The sequence below is a fragment of the Sitophilus oryzae genome, unplaced genomic scaffold (genome assembly GCF_002938485.1).
Source record: "Sitophilus oryzae breed Bouriz unplaced genomic scaffold, Soryzae_2.0 scaffold_1396_pilon_pilon, whole genome shotgun sequence".
NCBI classification, from domain to species: Eukaryota; Metazoa; Arthropoda; class Insecta; order Coleoptera; family Curculionidae; genus Sitophilus; species Sitophilus oryzae.
This window is the reverse complement of record NW_022146055.1, coordinates 12,315,651-12,332,141: the sequence shown is the minus strand read 5'-3', so window position 1 is coordinate 12,332,141 and position 16,491 is coordinate 12,315,651. Positions and strand designations below refer to the sequence as shown.

The window sequence follows — 16,491 nt, the reverse complement described above, 5'->3', positions numbered from 1 at the left end:
ATCATCTTTTACCTTTTAAGTCAATAAGTAAAAAAAAGTTCCATATGATACGAAATTTATCTGTGACACTAATATACAGGGTATCCCAGAAATAAGTGCAAGTATTTCAACTGGTAGTATAGTTCAACCCCAGAAACACACCTATGAGGTTTTTTTCGCGAAAAAAAAATTTTAAAGTTAGGAATTATTTTTTAATTAAATTATTTTTAGTTTTTATTAAAAAAATAATTTCTTTATAAAATGGCAACATAGGTAGTAGATTAAATTTACAAGAAAGAAAATCCAGAAAAGATCCAGTGGTTCTCAAAATTTTAGCAAGAAAATTTTTTTTAGAAATTTTCAAAGTAAAATAACTTATTTTGGACTGTTGGAAAAACGGTAAAGAGAAAATATATTTCTTTTATCGAGATCTACCACTAAATACTATATAATAAAATACTTGCACTTATTTCTGGGACACCCTGTACAAACATTAGCGTAACTAGCAATTTATACTGGGGTGGGCCTGGGGGGCCTGGGGTTGAGCCCAGGGGGGGCCTAGCTTTTGATTTTTTTTAAAAATGAAAAATAATTTTAAAAACATATTTTTTGAATAAAACGTTTACATGAATTTCTCTATCAATGAATTTCATAGACTTGGTTATCAAACCGTGTTCCCGTAATTTACTTAAATACAAATATTCTAAAAAAAATTAAAATTAACAATTTTTTTTAAAGACAACTAAATAATATTAACTAAACAAAACTAGAAAACGTCATTTTTACTACATTACAAGCAAATAAAAATTAATACGTAGCCAAGATGTGGCCAAGAGTCATAATTCAGGATTTCTCTGTGGGGTGCCCAGCAGTACCTGGGGGGAGGCACCCCTGTAGTTACGCCAATGTGTACAAATATAAATAAATACAAATTCTATCTCCATCTAAATCAAAAATAAGATAAACGCTGTTTTTTTCGATCGTATGGTAGATTTGAAATAACCAATCATAAACCATTTGCATAAATGCTAGAATTTTTAACTACCCCACAATTTTGACAATTCTAATTCAACTGATTATTAAAATTTGATTTATTTGGTTCAATTGTACGGAAAGGGTGATAATATTTACCAGAAAATGTGATACTTTAACCACAGCCCGACTCTACTTAACGTTAAGTAAAGCCGGGCTGTGCTTTAACGATAGCAAATAACCATCTATCAAAGAATGAAATCGAAATTATATGTTTTACCATAGAAACACCTTTTGATTTTTAGGACTACAAACATGTTTTTCTGTTTTTTTTTTAACTTATTTACAAACATAACAATCTAATAAATAATATAAAATATGCCATTATTGTATATTGTTTCTTGTACCTCGAAAGTATCTGATAATTTATCAAATTAAAAATAAAGCCGTTAGCACGCAATTCAAAACCGAACCAAAACCGATACAGTGCTTGAATAAAACAATTTATAGAATACAAACCATTCTATAAATTAGAGAATACATGACACGAACACATTAAAATATAAATTTAAAATAACAAAACCATTTACCGCGTTCAAATAAAGGATTACCAGTTTTCAAGAAAGTTTATGTTTCCTGTTTTCTTAATAGAACCAGTAGTGGCCTACATTTTATATATCTACCTGTATAAAAAAAATCTTAAGATTGAAGATATTTGGGAAGAAAATAATACGATTTACTTAAAACAATATTATATTTTTATATGTTATGATCAATAATATTATTTACTTATTGACATATTTTAATATACCGGGTGCGTCTCAAAAGTGGTTCACCCCTATAACTTTTTTATTTATTCAGATAAAAGAACGAGATTCGGTATTATTTTTATAGTTAGCATATGTTATAAATTAGGATTGATTGAGGTATTGAATTGTTTTTAGTCGTTTCCTGTTTCACCGGAAATGACTACAACTTTTATTTGTTAAATCGAGTCGAACATGGCGGACGACGTGCGTGTGTGTCCTCGTTGCTCTGACAACTTTATAGTAAATCAAAAGTTTCTAAAGTGTTATAATTGTCAAAAACGATATCATTATGCCTGTTCCGGTTTGAAAGACGTCCAATGTAAATTTATCACTGACTGTAAAAGTGTTGTGTGGCTGTGCGACGTTGCGCAAATAAACCTTCTCGTAATAGCGCATCAGTTCCCGATATAAGTGTCGAAAAACTGGAATGCGAAGTTGCAGTGCTAAATAAGGAAATAGACTGTCTTAATCGTGAAAAACAATTGTTAAATAAACTCTTAACTGAAATGGACACTATGGTAGATTTATTTAAATCCAAAATAAACGGTCTCGAACAAAATTCCTTAGCTGATAAAAACCTAAAGAATGCAGATATAAATGACCGGACAAAAAAGGGAATCTCCTACAGTGAGGCGTTGTCGTCGAAAATAAATAATGATGAATCAGCTGTACTGCTTGTAAAAATAAACAAACCATCGATTTCCAAGGAGGATATTTTCAAAGATGTAACTAGTAAAATCAAGCCTGCAGAATTAAAGGTTTGTGTTAATGACACCAAAGAGATAAAAAATGGTATTGCTGTTTTTTGTGAAAATTCCGATGGTTTGAATACACTTAAGAAAGAGCTTACAAAGAAGCTAGGTTCTGATTATATCGTCAATGAATCAAGGAGATATAATCCACGAATGCTAATAAAGAATGTCCGAGCTGATGAGCAATCAAGCGACAGTGATATTATGCATAGTATATTTACTCTAAACGACTTGTCTCAGTTTGATAAGAACGACCTAAAAGTTGTATCAAGACTAAAACGATTTGGTAGGATGGATGTGGTCATAGAGGTAACCCCAACACTTCGTAGATTCATACTTGCCAGAGGTTATTTATGGGTATCATGGAAAAGAGCAGAGATTGAAGATCACCTGCGGATATTGCGCTGCTTTAATTGTTGCAGATATGGTCACGTGTCCAAAGACTGTAAAGTGTCTAAAGTGTGTGGTAAATGTTCTGAAAATCATAGTGAAAAGGAATGTACTGGTGAAGAAAAGTGTGCAAATTGTTTGGAGCATAATTTAAAGTATAAAACTTCATTGTTAATTAATCATACAACTAGAGACAGTACATGCACAGTTCTTAATAATTATATTTCCAGATTGAAAAGTAGAGTTGCATATAACTGATTGTAAATTATGGTGAATAATAGTAATTTAAAGATGGATAAGCTGAATTTTTCACATTTTAATGTACGTTCGCTTTGTTCTAATTTTGTTGCTTTTCGCGACTTTGTAGTGGACGGACAGTTTGATATTTTTGGGTTGTCTGAAACATGGCTGTCTGAGAAGATTGCATCTTCTTCTTTAACTATACCTGATTATAATATAATTAGAAGTGATAGAATTGGAAGAGGGGGTGGCACGGCTTTTTATATAAAAAAATGTTACAAGTTTCAAAATCTTGAGTTGCCTGCCTCAGAAAGTGGATTGGAACAGTTGTGGATATCCATCAAGATTAACGGCAAAAATATATGTTTTGGTACTTTATATCGACCACCCAATGTTAACCTGCTGGGTTGTCTTACTGATCTTGAAAATTCGATTTCTACTTTCTTACCCTCATATGATATGCTTGTTTTTGGCAGTGATTTTAACGTGGATCTTTTGACAAACAATAACAGTAAAATAGTCTTAATGAACTTCTTTGAGAAGTATGGTCTCCATCAAACAGTAAAAGTTCCTACGCGTATAACCAATAGTAATAGTTCACTTATTGATATTATAGTTACATCTTGTTCTGATATGATTACAGATACTGAAACTCTTCTGATGGATGATATATCTGATCACTGTTTAGTTACTTGTAAAGTGAATGTACGGAGAAAAACTGCTGGAGTTAGATTTAGCACATTTCGAGATTATAAAAATTTTAACTTAGTAGAATTTGATCATGATATGTACAACATGGATTTTGATAACATTTTTGTTCTGCATGAGGTTGATGATATCGTCAACCATTTTACTAAACTCGTTACATACCTCTTTGATAAACATGCGCCGTACAAGAAGGTACGTTTTACTAAGCCTCCGGCCCCATGGATTACAACTAATATTAAATTTATGATGCGTTTAAGGAATAAAGCCCTTACTAAGTTCAAGAAACATAAAACTGAAGCTGCCTGGCAGGATTATAAACAACTTAGAAATCTGGTAACTTCGAGTCTAAGAAATGAAAAGAAAGCATACTTGTCTTTTCAGTTTAAGACCAATCCGAAGAAGTTTTGGCTAACACTAAGGCGTTTGAAAATTCGTCCTGGTATGCCATCTCATCATGAGGATACTGGTACTGCCGATGAGTTTAATGAGTTTTTTATTAATTCTGTACCTAAATTGTGCATTGATGATAACACTAATACTTATTTACAAACTTATATGAGCTCTAAATTTCTGGATGATTCCAATTTGTTTAATTTTTTGGAGGTTGATGAGAAAAGTATTTTGAGGGTAGTTAGGGAAATTAAGTCTAATGCCAAGGGATGTGACGGGATAGATAAAGGAATGATTGATTTAATACTTCCTCATTTATTGCGTCACATCACTTTCATTATTAATACTTGTATTAAAAAAAATCATTTTCCAGCTGCCTGGAAAATTGCTAATATTATTCCCACAGCAAAGAACTCTAATCCTGTCAGATTATCTGATTATCGACCAATAAGCATATTACCTTTCCTATCTAAAGTATTAGAAAAAATTATGCATAAACAACTAACAGATTTGTTAATGTCTCTAAGATTCTTCCTTTCACTCAGTCCGGCTTTAGGTCTCGCCATAGTACGGCAACTGCTTTACTGAAAGTCAGTGATGATCTTTTCAGAATATGTGACAAAGGTGATACTGGTTGCCTACTTCTGGACTACTCAAAGGCCTTTGATACGTTAAATCATAGGATACTTTTGAAGAAATTGCAATATTTTGGTTTCAGTGATTGTTCACTGAAACTCATGGCGTGTTACTTGGCTGGTCGACAACAGAGAGTTTTTATCAGAGAATCTCCTTCGACTTTATTGCCTGTAGATCGTGGTGTTCCTCAGGGCAGTATTCTTGATCCACTTCTGTTCTCTATTTATACGGCAGATTTTAAAACGTATTTAAAAAATTTATCTTCACATCAGTATGCTGATGATTTTCAAGTGTACTGTTCCTTGAGTACAGATTTCAAAGCCTCCGAAATCAAAATAAATGAAGATCTGAGAATAATTTACGACATTTCACACCATCATGGTCTTTTCTTAAACCCTAATAAGACTCAACTAATTTTTGTGGGTAAGAACTCGCCAGATGTTTCTCAAAAATTAAATATCGTACTTGACAATATCACCATTACACCTGCTAAAACTGCAAAAATCTTGGGGTTATTTTGATTCTAAACTGAGATTTGAAAAGCATGTATCATATATTTTGCAGAAATCGTATTGTAAGTTAAAGACACTATATTTATACAAAGATTTTCTTAACAGAGATGTTAAATTGACCTTGTGTAAAAGCCTAATTCTTCCATTGGTCTTCTACTGCAACACTGTCTACTGGCCTGCTCTACTTAACAAGGATAATCAAAGCTTAACAAAACTTGTCAACTCTTGCTTAAGGTATTCATTTGGTACTTCTAAATTTGATCATGTTTCTCCTCTTTATAAAGAATCGGGCTGGTTAGGACTTGAACAGTATGCTTTTAAACATACTTATATACTAGTTTATAAAATAGAAAAATTTCGAGAGCCTCATTATTTGTTCGACATGCTTGTCAAGGCAGCTAACCTCCACGATCTTAATACCAGAAAGCGCAGCAGTTATGTTGTGCCTAAACACCGAACAGCCTTGTTTGAAAAATCGTTTTCGTATTATGCTTCGAAATGCTACAATTCACTTCCTCCGTACATTAAAAGCTGTCTGTCCATTGCAGGTTTCAGGAAATCTCTTGTTGATTTCAATTTAACTTTATAAAAGTATTATTGAATTGTACCTTAAGCTCATGTATGGGTGTTTTATATGTCTTTTTTTTTTTGTTCGTTTATATAATTTAGATTTATATTATATTAAAATTGTTATATTGTTGTATTAGTATTGTATGTGTATTTTGTATTTTTTTAAGGTGGTTAGATTGAGTAGCGTATGCTAGACCTCGCCACCTACATAAATAAAGTCAAATTATTATTATTATTATTATTATTATTATTAAATGGCACCCTCGGTATATTTTTACTTTATCGATAGAAAATGACACTCTGAATAAAATGCCATATCATATGTCACGTTTTGTCACTTTCGCTTAACAAGAAATCGTATTTTAAATTTCGATCTAGAGTACCATGGCTGTGTTAAAAACACTAATGTTTAATAAAGGAGTCTTGGAAAAATATATTTGATCATCTAATGTTTTTCGTGTCTTGTCCTGGCCGGTTAAAAAATGCACAAATCGTATTTTTAATCATATCTCAATTTTTTTAAATGGAACAAGGGCGGCTCATTAGCATATTTGGAAAAAACATTTTTTTACGAATAATTTGATACCACACACTTGGTATTAGAGTCAAAATGTCGTTATGATGATATTGATGATATGCGAAAATGTCAAAAGTTGACACGTGATATGTACATATGTATATTCAAAGTGTCATTTTCAATCGAACAGAGTAAAAAAATACCGAGGGTGTCATTTAAAAATCAAAAGTTGTAGTCATTTCCGGTGAAACAGGAAGTGACCAAAAACAATTGAATACACCAATCAATCCTAATTTATGTGATATACAAAATCTTGTTTTTTTCTCTAAAAAAAATAAAAAAGTTATAGTGGTGAGCCACTTTTGAGACGCACCCGGTATATCTAAAAATGCTAACTTTTACTAAGAATCATAACTTAAAAAACTTAAATAACAAACGAATAATACACAGGGTGTTCCATTTAAAAAAAACATCCCGATCCACTCACACTTTTTTGAGCCACCCTGTAGAAGTTAAAATATTTTCCTGAAATACATGTTAACACATACCTACTTTAGGTTGACACTTATAGTGACTTATGCAAAATGCCTAAGTTTTTATGATAGGAGCTACCGATGCCCGACGTACTGTTGCCTGGCCCGTATAAAGTATTAGGAACAACTTTGAACCGCAGCAACTTTTTGATAGGCACCCTTATAACATCATGTACAGAATAAAAATAGCTTTAATTTGACATATAAATGATCAAAAAAAAATGAACGTAATGTTTAATGTTGTCTGCAAAATCAGCTATTATTATTATTAATTAAACATAGTTGCGGCAACTTTTTGATCAGCACCCGATTAAAAGTGTATTCCCCTATTCATAAATATACGTAAAAATTGGTCAAGTGCGAGTCGGACTCTCGCACGACGTGTTCCGTATTAAGCCGGCAGCCCACCACGCGGAACTTGGCGAGTTCGGCGCGCGATTTGGCGAGCCACGCGTTGTGGGAACGAGAGCGCTCGTCGATGCGACAAGCGGCTCGGCTCGGCGCGGTCTTCCGGTCAGTTGTTTTTAAATGGAGCACAAGTCAAACGATGAACGAGCATCGCAGGCTTGACTTGTCTGAACTTGTTTAATCATTTCCTACCATTCTCCCACGTAGGCTTGTGTCAAATAAAACTGTTTTGCAGTCTCAGTAGCGTTCTTTATATCGTCGCAGAATAATCGTTGAGATAGGTGTATTTTTTGCAAATTAAGTTTCTCATTTATTTATTTTTTGAAGAATGGAGTGGTCTAATGAACTGGTTATAGAATTTTTGGAACTTTACGAAGGAGAACCAGCAATTTAGAATCCAAAGGACTCAAATCACGAAAATAGAAATATTGTTCATGATAGTTAGAAAAGAATTGAAACTAATTTAGGTGTCAAATGCACAGTGGCGGAACTTAAAAAGAAGAAAGAAGCATTGATGGCAATTTTTAGAAAACTGTGGCAAAAAGTAAAAGCAATCAATGGAACCGGCACAGGGACCGACGACATTTTTAAACCGGACTGGTTTGCATATGAATACATGCACAGATTTCTACACGGAATTTCTCCACCATCGTTTTTTTTTCTTTGTTTCTATTTAAATTATGTTCAACACTCATTAAAATAAAACTTTTCAAAAATACGCTGTTTTTGTTGCGATCTCATTATTTGTTCTTCCCTTCACGATGTTGACTACACACTGCCACAAACAAATATACACTGCCCTGTTTTTACTACTATGCAACTTGACAAGTCCAGTCAACGGTCGCGCGCAAATTTGCATTCGCCACGCGCCGCGCCGCGCCGTGGGAAAGAACCACGCTCGCTGAGTCGCCACTTGGCGAACTGACTTGCCAAGCCAAAATTCGCCGAGTCCCGCGTCGTGGGATGCCAGCTTTATATCTATACAATATTAGACACTATATTATTATAAACATTTTTTTCCGATTTAGCTGAAATTTTGAATGCGCGTATAAGTAATTTAAAAAAAAGTGAAGAAACACATTACTAAAAATTGTATTAATAATAAATATGTAAAAAGTAAAAGTAAATATGTAAAAATTAAAAAAAACGATTAAAAAAAGTCGCCTTGACTAGGATTCGAACCTGCCTTACTACGGCTCCAACGTCTTAGCAGCGTAAAGTCCTAACGCTTTAACCACGCGGCCACCGAGGACTTGAAAGGTTCTATGTAAAATTTTTACTTAAAAGATAATGTTTAGTGAAAGTACTTTTTTATTTATCAACATTTATTTAATTCTGTTTTTAGTATTTGTTCTTATAGCGGCAACATAGATACATTATCTGTAAAAATTTCAACTGTCTAGCTATAAGATAGTTCATAAGATAGACCTTTGTGACAGACGGACGGACGGACAGCGAAGGCTTACATCGTTTTCAGATGGAGCGGAGCGTCCGCGACGGACCGTCCACGACTTTGAGCAAGTACCATGAGTTTATATGAACGAAAAATATTTACCCTTTGGGTACGGAACCCCAAAAATTAGCTTTTGATTAAAAATATGATGAGCGTGGTAATTCTGCAGTCCGATCCTGTACTATATATATTTTTCAATTGCTAGTTTGTAAAAGGTCCTTAAACTTTGCCCTGAGTTAAGTTTCAAATTATTCAAATTAAAATGTATCTTAACGTAGTGGGACAGGTATAAAGCAAGAAAAAAATACAACCCAAAAAACCATTTCAATATTGTCGGATTAAGAACAGCTCCCGAATTGTTTTTGTCATCCGAAAACGTCCCAGACTTAATAACGTCACTTAATATTTTCGATAAAGATTCCGATATTTAAATAGCAAATTTTGCATAAGACGATCGTATATCTTTTACAACACAAACGGTCATTTTAAATAATGAGAATATGTCAACCTAAAGTATGTCCATTAAGGTATGACGAATGCAGATGACATTTTTTACATCCCAGACAATGTAGATATTTGTTTCTAAATATTTGGCATTCGAAATAATTGGAATACAAACTGTAATAAAGGGGACATTTATTAGATAAAGTTTACAAAAGATCATGATGGTAAAAAAATTGGCGCCGGGTGGCACGTATAGCCGCCCATACTAAAACATGTTAATAAAAAGTTGGTAGGCAGTTCTTTTAGTTTCAAAGTAAAGGAATTTTTGCAATTTTTTTTTATCTCAAAAACTGCGACTTTGACTGATTTTGATGTTATTACAAATTTTGTTGCAAATATTATTCCTAATCTTAAATTGAAAACCGCGTTTCGCTAGCTACTGTAATTTTGGAATTACGATTTTTTAAAATTTTTAACTCCCACCCATACCCACTTACCAACCCCCCACCCCCACCAAAAAATAATGGCCAGATTCTCGGGTGCCACAGTATTTTTGTGCCAAATTTGGTTAAAATCAGTTTAGCGGTTTTGGAGTTATCGTGCTACAGACAGACGGACAGACAGACAGACACCATGAAAATATTTTGTATTTAGGTTATTTATGACCCAAATAACTCATTTTGAGTGAAATTAAAAAAACTTTTTTTTGCCGATCTTTTAATAGCCTACCATACCTGTTGGTATAGTCGGCTAAAAATAAGTGGCTCACCCTTATAACTTTTTTATTTTTTCAAGTAAAAAACCGAGATTTGGTATGTTAGTATATGACATAAATTATTATTGATTGACGTTTTCAATTGTTTTCGGTGACTTCCTGTTTCACATCATTCGACAGAAATTACAATCTGAATAGAATGACGTATCATAATATGTAGTACAAGAGATGCGGTGATATCTGTCTTACATCTTAAATGGAATTGGGCAGGACATGTGGCTAGGATGACAGATGGACTGTGGACAAAGAGACTTGTGGAATGGAGACCGAGACACGAGGCCTATAGAAGCAGAGGACGACCTCCTAGTCGATGGACAGATGACATTAAGAGGGTGGCTGGAAACTGGATTCAAGTGGCACAAAATAGAAGGAAATGGCTAGAGTTAAGGGAGGCTTTTGTTCAGCAGTGGACGGTATAAGCTAAATGATGATGATGATGATGATCATAATATGTCAACTTTTTACATTTTCGAATATGGTTTATTTTAAATTGCAACATGCGATTCATACCAATTTGACTCGAAATACCAAATGTGTAATACCAAATTATTGAGCCACTGTGGTACCATGCTAATGAGCCACCCTCCTTCCTTTTGAAAAAATTGAGCTATGATTAAAAATACGATTTGGGCATCTTTTAACCGGCCAGAACAAGACAGAAAAACAATAGAAGATCAAATATATTTTTCTAAGGCTCCTTGATTAAAAATTAGTGTTTTTAACACAGCCACGGCATTCTAGATTGAAATTTAGAATACAACTTTGTTTTAAGTGAAAATGTCAAAAGTTGACATATGATATGTTATTCTATTCAGAGTGTCATTTTCTATCGAATAAAATCAAAAAATTTCCCAGGGGGCCATTTAAAAATCAAAAGTTGTAGTCATTTCCGGTGAAACAGGAAGTGGCCGAAAAGAATTGAATACGTCAATCAATCCTCATTTATGTCATATACTAAACATACCACACCAACCCGTTTTTTATCTGACAAAATAAAAAAGTTATATGGTCTAAGAGCTAGCAACGTTTTCGAGAAAGTATTTTAAGACGTCTGGCTCTTTGATATATCTTTTACTATGCTCTCTGGAACAGCATGCGGCCCGTCTGGCTGCAGATACCCGTTGCGTTTACTACTGCGCATTGGAAGAAGATCCTTTTATTAATTTAGTCCTATAAATTCTAGTATTGAATATAAATCGAACATGTCTCAATAGCGCAGTGCTTAGAGTTTTCGACCACAAACCGATTATTCAGAGTTCGAATCCGGGTCAGGGCAAAGACTTTTTTATTTTATTTTCGTTTATATTCTGATAGTAAAGTATTAAATAATTCTGGTAATTAAAAAAAACAAATATTTAATACTATCAGAATATAAACGAAAATAAAATAAAACAGTCTTTGCCCTGACCCGGATTCGAACTCTGAATAATCGGTTCGTGGTCGGAAACTCTACGCACTGCGCTATGGAGATATGTTCGATTTATATTCAATACTAGAATTTAAAGAACTAATAAAAATATAGGATCTTCTTTCAATCCGCAGTAGGGAACGCAACGTTTACCGGCAGCCAGACGGGCCGCATGCTGTTCTAGAGAGCATAGTAAAAGATATATCAAAGAGCCAGACGTCTTAAAATACTTGTTTTTCCGATGTTGCTAGCTCTCGTACTAATAGGGGTGAGCCACTTTTGAGACGAATTTAACGATACATGTTTACAAAATATTGCAGCTTTACAACGAATAACATATTTGTTTTTAATATATTGTGACGGTCATAGAATACGGTTATACCTAATAATCATACTGATTTTAAAGATCAAGTTATAAAATCATTGAAATTTCACTTTTTTCTAATTCATTTATAACCAGGGTTGGCATGATTTAAATCATGATTTAAATCGTGATTTAAATCAAGTGATTTTTTAAATTTTAATCATTGATTTAAATCAAAAAAAAAAATTTATTAAAACTTTATTATAAATAAAAAAATAACTGTAAAAGTTATAAAAATGTGTCCTAGAAAACTATAAAAAATATTTCTATAAAAGATATAACAGATAATAAATCGAAAAGTAATTGCATGTAAATGTTATAAAACTATATAAAAATATCTATTCATCAATTTAAATGTTGGACCGATTTTTGAAGTACCTAATTTCGTGTGAATCCATTAGACCACTAAACGCGGGGATTTATTTTAAAATTTATGTATAAGTGACAAAAATTTGCTGTTCGAATACACATCATTAGCAGTCTAGTGCAGAACTAGATTCTTCTGATATAGAGACTATATCTTCATTCCCAAGAATCTATAATAATCGTTGTCAGGAAATATGTTGTTTTTTTTTGAAATGGTTGTATTTTTCCAAATTCTTACCGACATTTTGATCCACAGTAAGTATTTTACACTTTGACATAGATAAAAAAAATAATTTATACAAAAAAAAATTATTAAATTATTTTTTTTTATATATATTTTTTTTATTTTTTTAAATTTCATTCTCGACTTAAGAGTATTTCCGAACAATAGTGTATTGTTTTATTAGGAGTAAAAATTATACTTTTTTTGATGAATTATACTCCTTTGAAGGACCATCGTAAAGCTATGAGCTATTCCGACGTTACAAGGAAGCACAAAAAGTACATTTTACTCCTAATAGAACTTGCATACTATTTTTTTTAAAACATTACAAATAATTTTTAATCAATTTCAAATATTGCAAATAATATAAACAGTAATCAAGCAACAATTTAATTTGTACACTCGTTGAATTTGACACTTAATATCAGTTTAATAATATATTTTTGTACTTTTGTGCTTAGGCGTAACAGTGCTTTACTTTTATACCTAGGCGTTAAAATGACAAAAATTAATACTTTTGAGACGTTTGAAAAAAAATCCTTTTGATCTGAAGCGAGCGACTTTTTTGAGAAATATATTGGTGACCGATGTGAAAAAATGACAAACGCACCCTAGAATTATTAATGTTATCGATAACGGACAGAGTTAAAGTTTAGTAAGATTTAGCCATTTAGGATAGGACTTTAGTTGGAAATAAGTCCTAGTCATTTGGAAATCCGATTTAAATATTGTTTTGAATTAAAATCAAAAAAATTTGATTTAAATCAAAAAAATCTGATTTAAATCAAATAAATCTAATTTTTTTGATTTTTTTAAATAAATCATGATTTTTTCCAACCCTGTTTATAACTAGTAATTAAATATGCAAAAATAATAAATTAACAGATTTAGAAAAAAAAAATAAAAATATATGACCTCTTCTAATAAATCTTAATGAGATTAATAAATATTCGTAAATTATATAAATTTTAAATATGAAAAATATACTTAAATCGAATAAAAAATAAAAACAAATTAGTCACAAGGAACGATTTCTATTTAAACTCTTAAATCATAATTTTCTAAAATTATTAACTATTAATCAAGTCTTAACACCTACGTCTACGAATAAATCTTCTTGGTGTAATTCTATTATGTCTTCGTTATAAAGACTTAATTGGCAATTTTAATTTATCAAAACCCACCAGTAAATTAGTTCCTCGCTCTTTCAAAAAGTGCGGTAAACTTTAAGATAAACTAAATTGGAATAGTTCGTATCTTTCATAAACCAAATCGTTTGTTTTTAATAAATAAATCTACAAATCCTGTATCTCCAAAGATTGTATATATCTGTTTTTATTCTACTTTAAAGAAAAATAAACCAATTAGCCATTTTTTGACAAAAAAACAAATAATCTGGACTAATGAAGCACGGCTTTGAGATAAGAGTGTAACAAATGCGGCTGACCCGGATCATTAGGCGTGCTTTGAAAATATATAATAAAAAATATTAAACTGGATTAATGTCGTCAGTCTCGATTTCGAAATAGGGATGGTTGAAACATTTCAGAAGTCGATTTGAAACTTCTCCAGAGTTACAAAAAATTTAGATTAATTTGTCTCAACATAAAATTGTTATATGTATAGTAAACTAGCGTGTACCCGCGACTTCGTTCGCGTCGAATTAATCATTTGTAATGCTGATGATAAAGCAAAGCAAGAATTTCCATTAACATACAAACTGGATAAAATTTCCTTACATTCATGTCAGCATGAGAAAAAACAATATGGCGATATTATTATATAACTTGGTAATATTTGAGGGGTAGTTTCATCTCATTGGAATTTGACTTTCGAAAAATCCGTTTGCCAAAAATAAGCTTTTTACGTCAAGCAGTTTAAGCAGAACCGTGGTTAATCAATTACCCAACTTTTTGGAACACCCTGTATGATTTTTTAAAAAATTTCAAAATATGTAAAAAAAACAAAATAAATTATGCATGTCCAAGCGTTTTCCCGAAAGACTAACCGTTTTTTAAATAACAAATATTGTAATATTTGAGGGGCGTTCACCCTCTTGGAATTTGAGATTCGAGAAACCCCTCCTTATCGAACCTCTACACCCTACAGTCAATCCCTTTACCAAAAATCAGCGTTAAACGTCAAGCAGTTTAAGCAGAATTGTGATTAATCCATGGTCATATTTTATGAAACACCCCGTATAAATTTAAAAAAAAAATTAAAATATGTAAAACAACAAAAAAAATATACGTATTTAAGAGTTTTTCCGAAAAACTTACCGAATTTTCAAAAGTTCAAACTTTTAAATAAAAAATATTCTAATATTTGAGGGGTGGTATCAACCCTTAGAATTCGAGTTTGGAAAAATCCATTCTTATCGAACCTCTACACCCTAAAGTCAACCCGTTTTCCAAAAATCAATTTTTACGTTAAGCGCTTTAAGCAGGATCGTGATTAATCAATGACCAGATTTTTCGAAACACCCTGTATTCATTTTTAAAAAATCTTAAAATATGTAAAAAACAAAATAAAATATACGTGTTAAAGCGTTTTTTCGGAAACTTGACCGTTTTTCAAATAAAAATACAGGGTGGCGCCTCTCATACGCCGCGGAGGTTCCAAGGAGAACGACAGTTTGTATTGAAATGAAATTTTGTGAACATATGTAGGTCAATTCGGAGCACTTTTTAAAAATATAGAGAGTTCTACAGGGTGTCCCCAAAAAAAGTTACATATCAAAGTTGTGTTTTTTGTAATGGAACACCCTATGTATTAATTGATTCTAGAAAAAAAATAAAGGTGAGTTTTATTAAAGAAGCATGTGCCTAAAATGTAAGGATTTTGACATATTTCACATTTTGTGAAAATGAAGAGTAAATTTTAAATTTCAATAAAAGCTACCTAAATTTTAATTTACCCTGTATAGCCTGATATTTAATTACAATAACGATTGTATGTTAAGCGAAATTAAAATTTGACCCGAAAAGTTATACAGGGTGAGACAAAATTAATATGGAACATTGGTCACTCTCAAAAGCAAGTTACTCCTTTATTTTAAACGGAACACCCAGTATATTATTCCAGTATTCAATAGGGAATTCATATATCTTCAAAATATTATTAAGGTTGCCTACCTCTTAGACAAAGATTTTCCTCGATATTTTGAATTTTTATGTTTTTGCGTCAGTAGATTTCTATTATTTGAAAAAATCTAGGTGGCTGTGATATACCTTTTGTTAATTTAACAAAAATTAAAGGATGTAGTGTAAAATACCCTACGATAATAAAAATATACACGTTTAAAACATATTTTAATTATTGCAGAATTAAAACTAGATGTAAACGTATAATTATGTGACAAAAATTAGGTAGATGAAATCAAATGCTTAAAATACTTCCTTTCCTGTTCAGTGCATAAAATGATTCTCTTTTCAAAAGTTTTTGTCAGTTTAAAAGGCATATGTGGAGTTCTACTTCGAAAAGCAGATACAACCATTTCTCTCATGTTGTCGACAATAGTTGGTCGAGTTTTATAAACACTCTCTTTAACATATCCCCATAAAAAAGCCCAGGCTAGATAAAATCAGGAGCATTTAAGTATTCTTTTAACTGGTGAATGCGGATTGCATTCACCAACTAATAAGAATCATATCAATTCTCACTGATGTAATATAATTTTCCATTTTTGGCAAATTTCTGAGACTTTTTTTGTTTTAACTGACACAAAATGATAACTAGTTTTTCAAGTTGGACTAATTAGGCAGCTATGTTGAAGTAACGTTAGAAACATTCCAAGCCACCTAGATTTTATCAAATAATAAAGATCTACTAACACTAAATCATAAAAATGAAAATATCTAGGAAAGTCTTTGTTTGAGGGGTAGGCAACCTTAATAGTATTTTGAAGAGATATGAATTCTCCATTGAATGTCGGAATAATATACTGGGTGTTCCATTTAAAATAAAAGAGTAACTTTCTTTTAAAGGAAACCAACCAATGTCCAATATTAATTTTGTCTCACCCTGTATAACTTTTTGGGTC

At 31.9% G+C, this 16,491-nt stretch overlaps 1 protein-coding gene across 1 annotated transcript in view; it reads left to right on the top strand.

Annotated features, from left to right (window-relative positions):
* The first annotated feature begins 3,193 nt into the window (after positions 1-3,193).
* The window catches only part of LOC115875782, a 34,943-nt gene continuing 21,645 nt past the window's right edge, over positions 3,194-16,491 (top strand). The window contains exons 1-2 of the mRNA XM_030891285.1: positions 3,194-4,714; positions 4,768-5,299. Of these exons, the coding sequence (XP_030747145.1) occupies positions 3,194-4,714; positions 4,768-5,299 (2,053 nt within the window). The remainder of the gene's footprint in view (positions 4,715-4,767; positions 5,300-16,491) is intronic.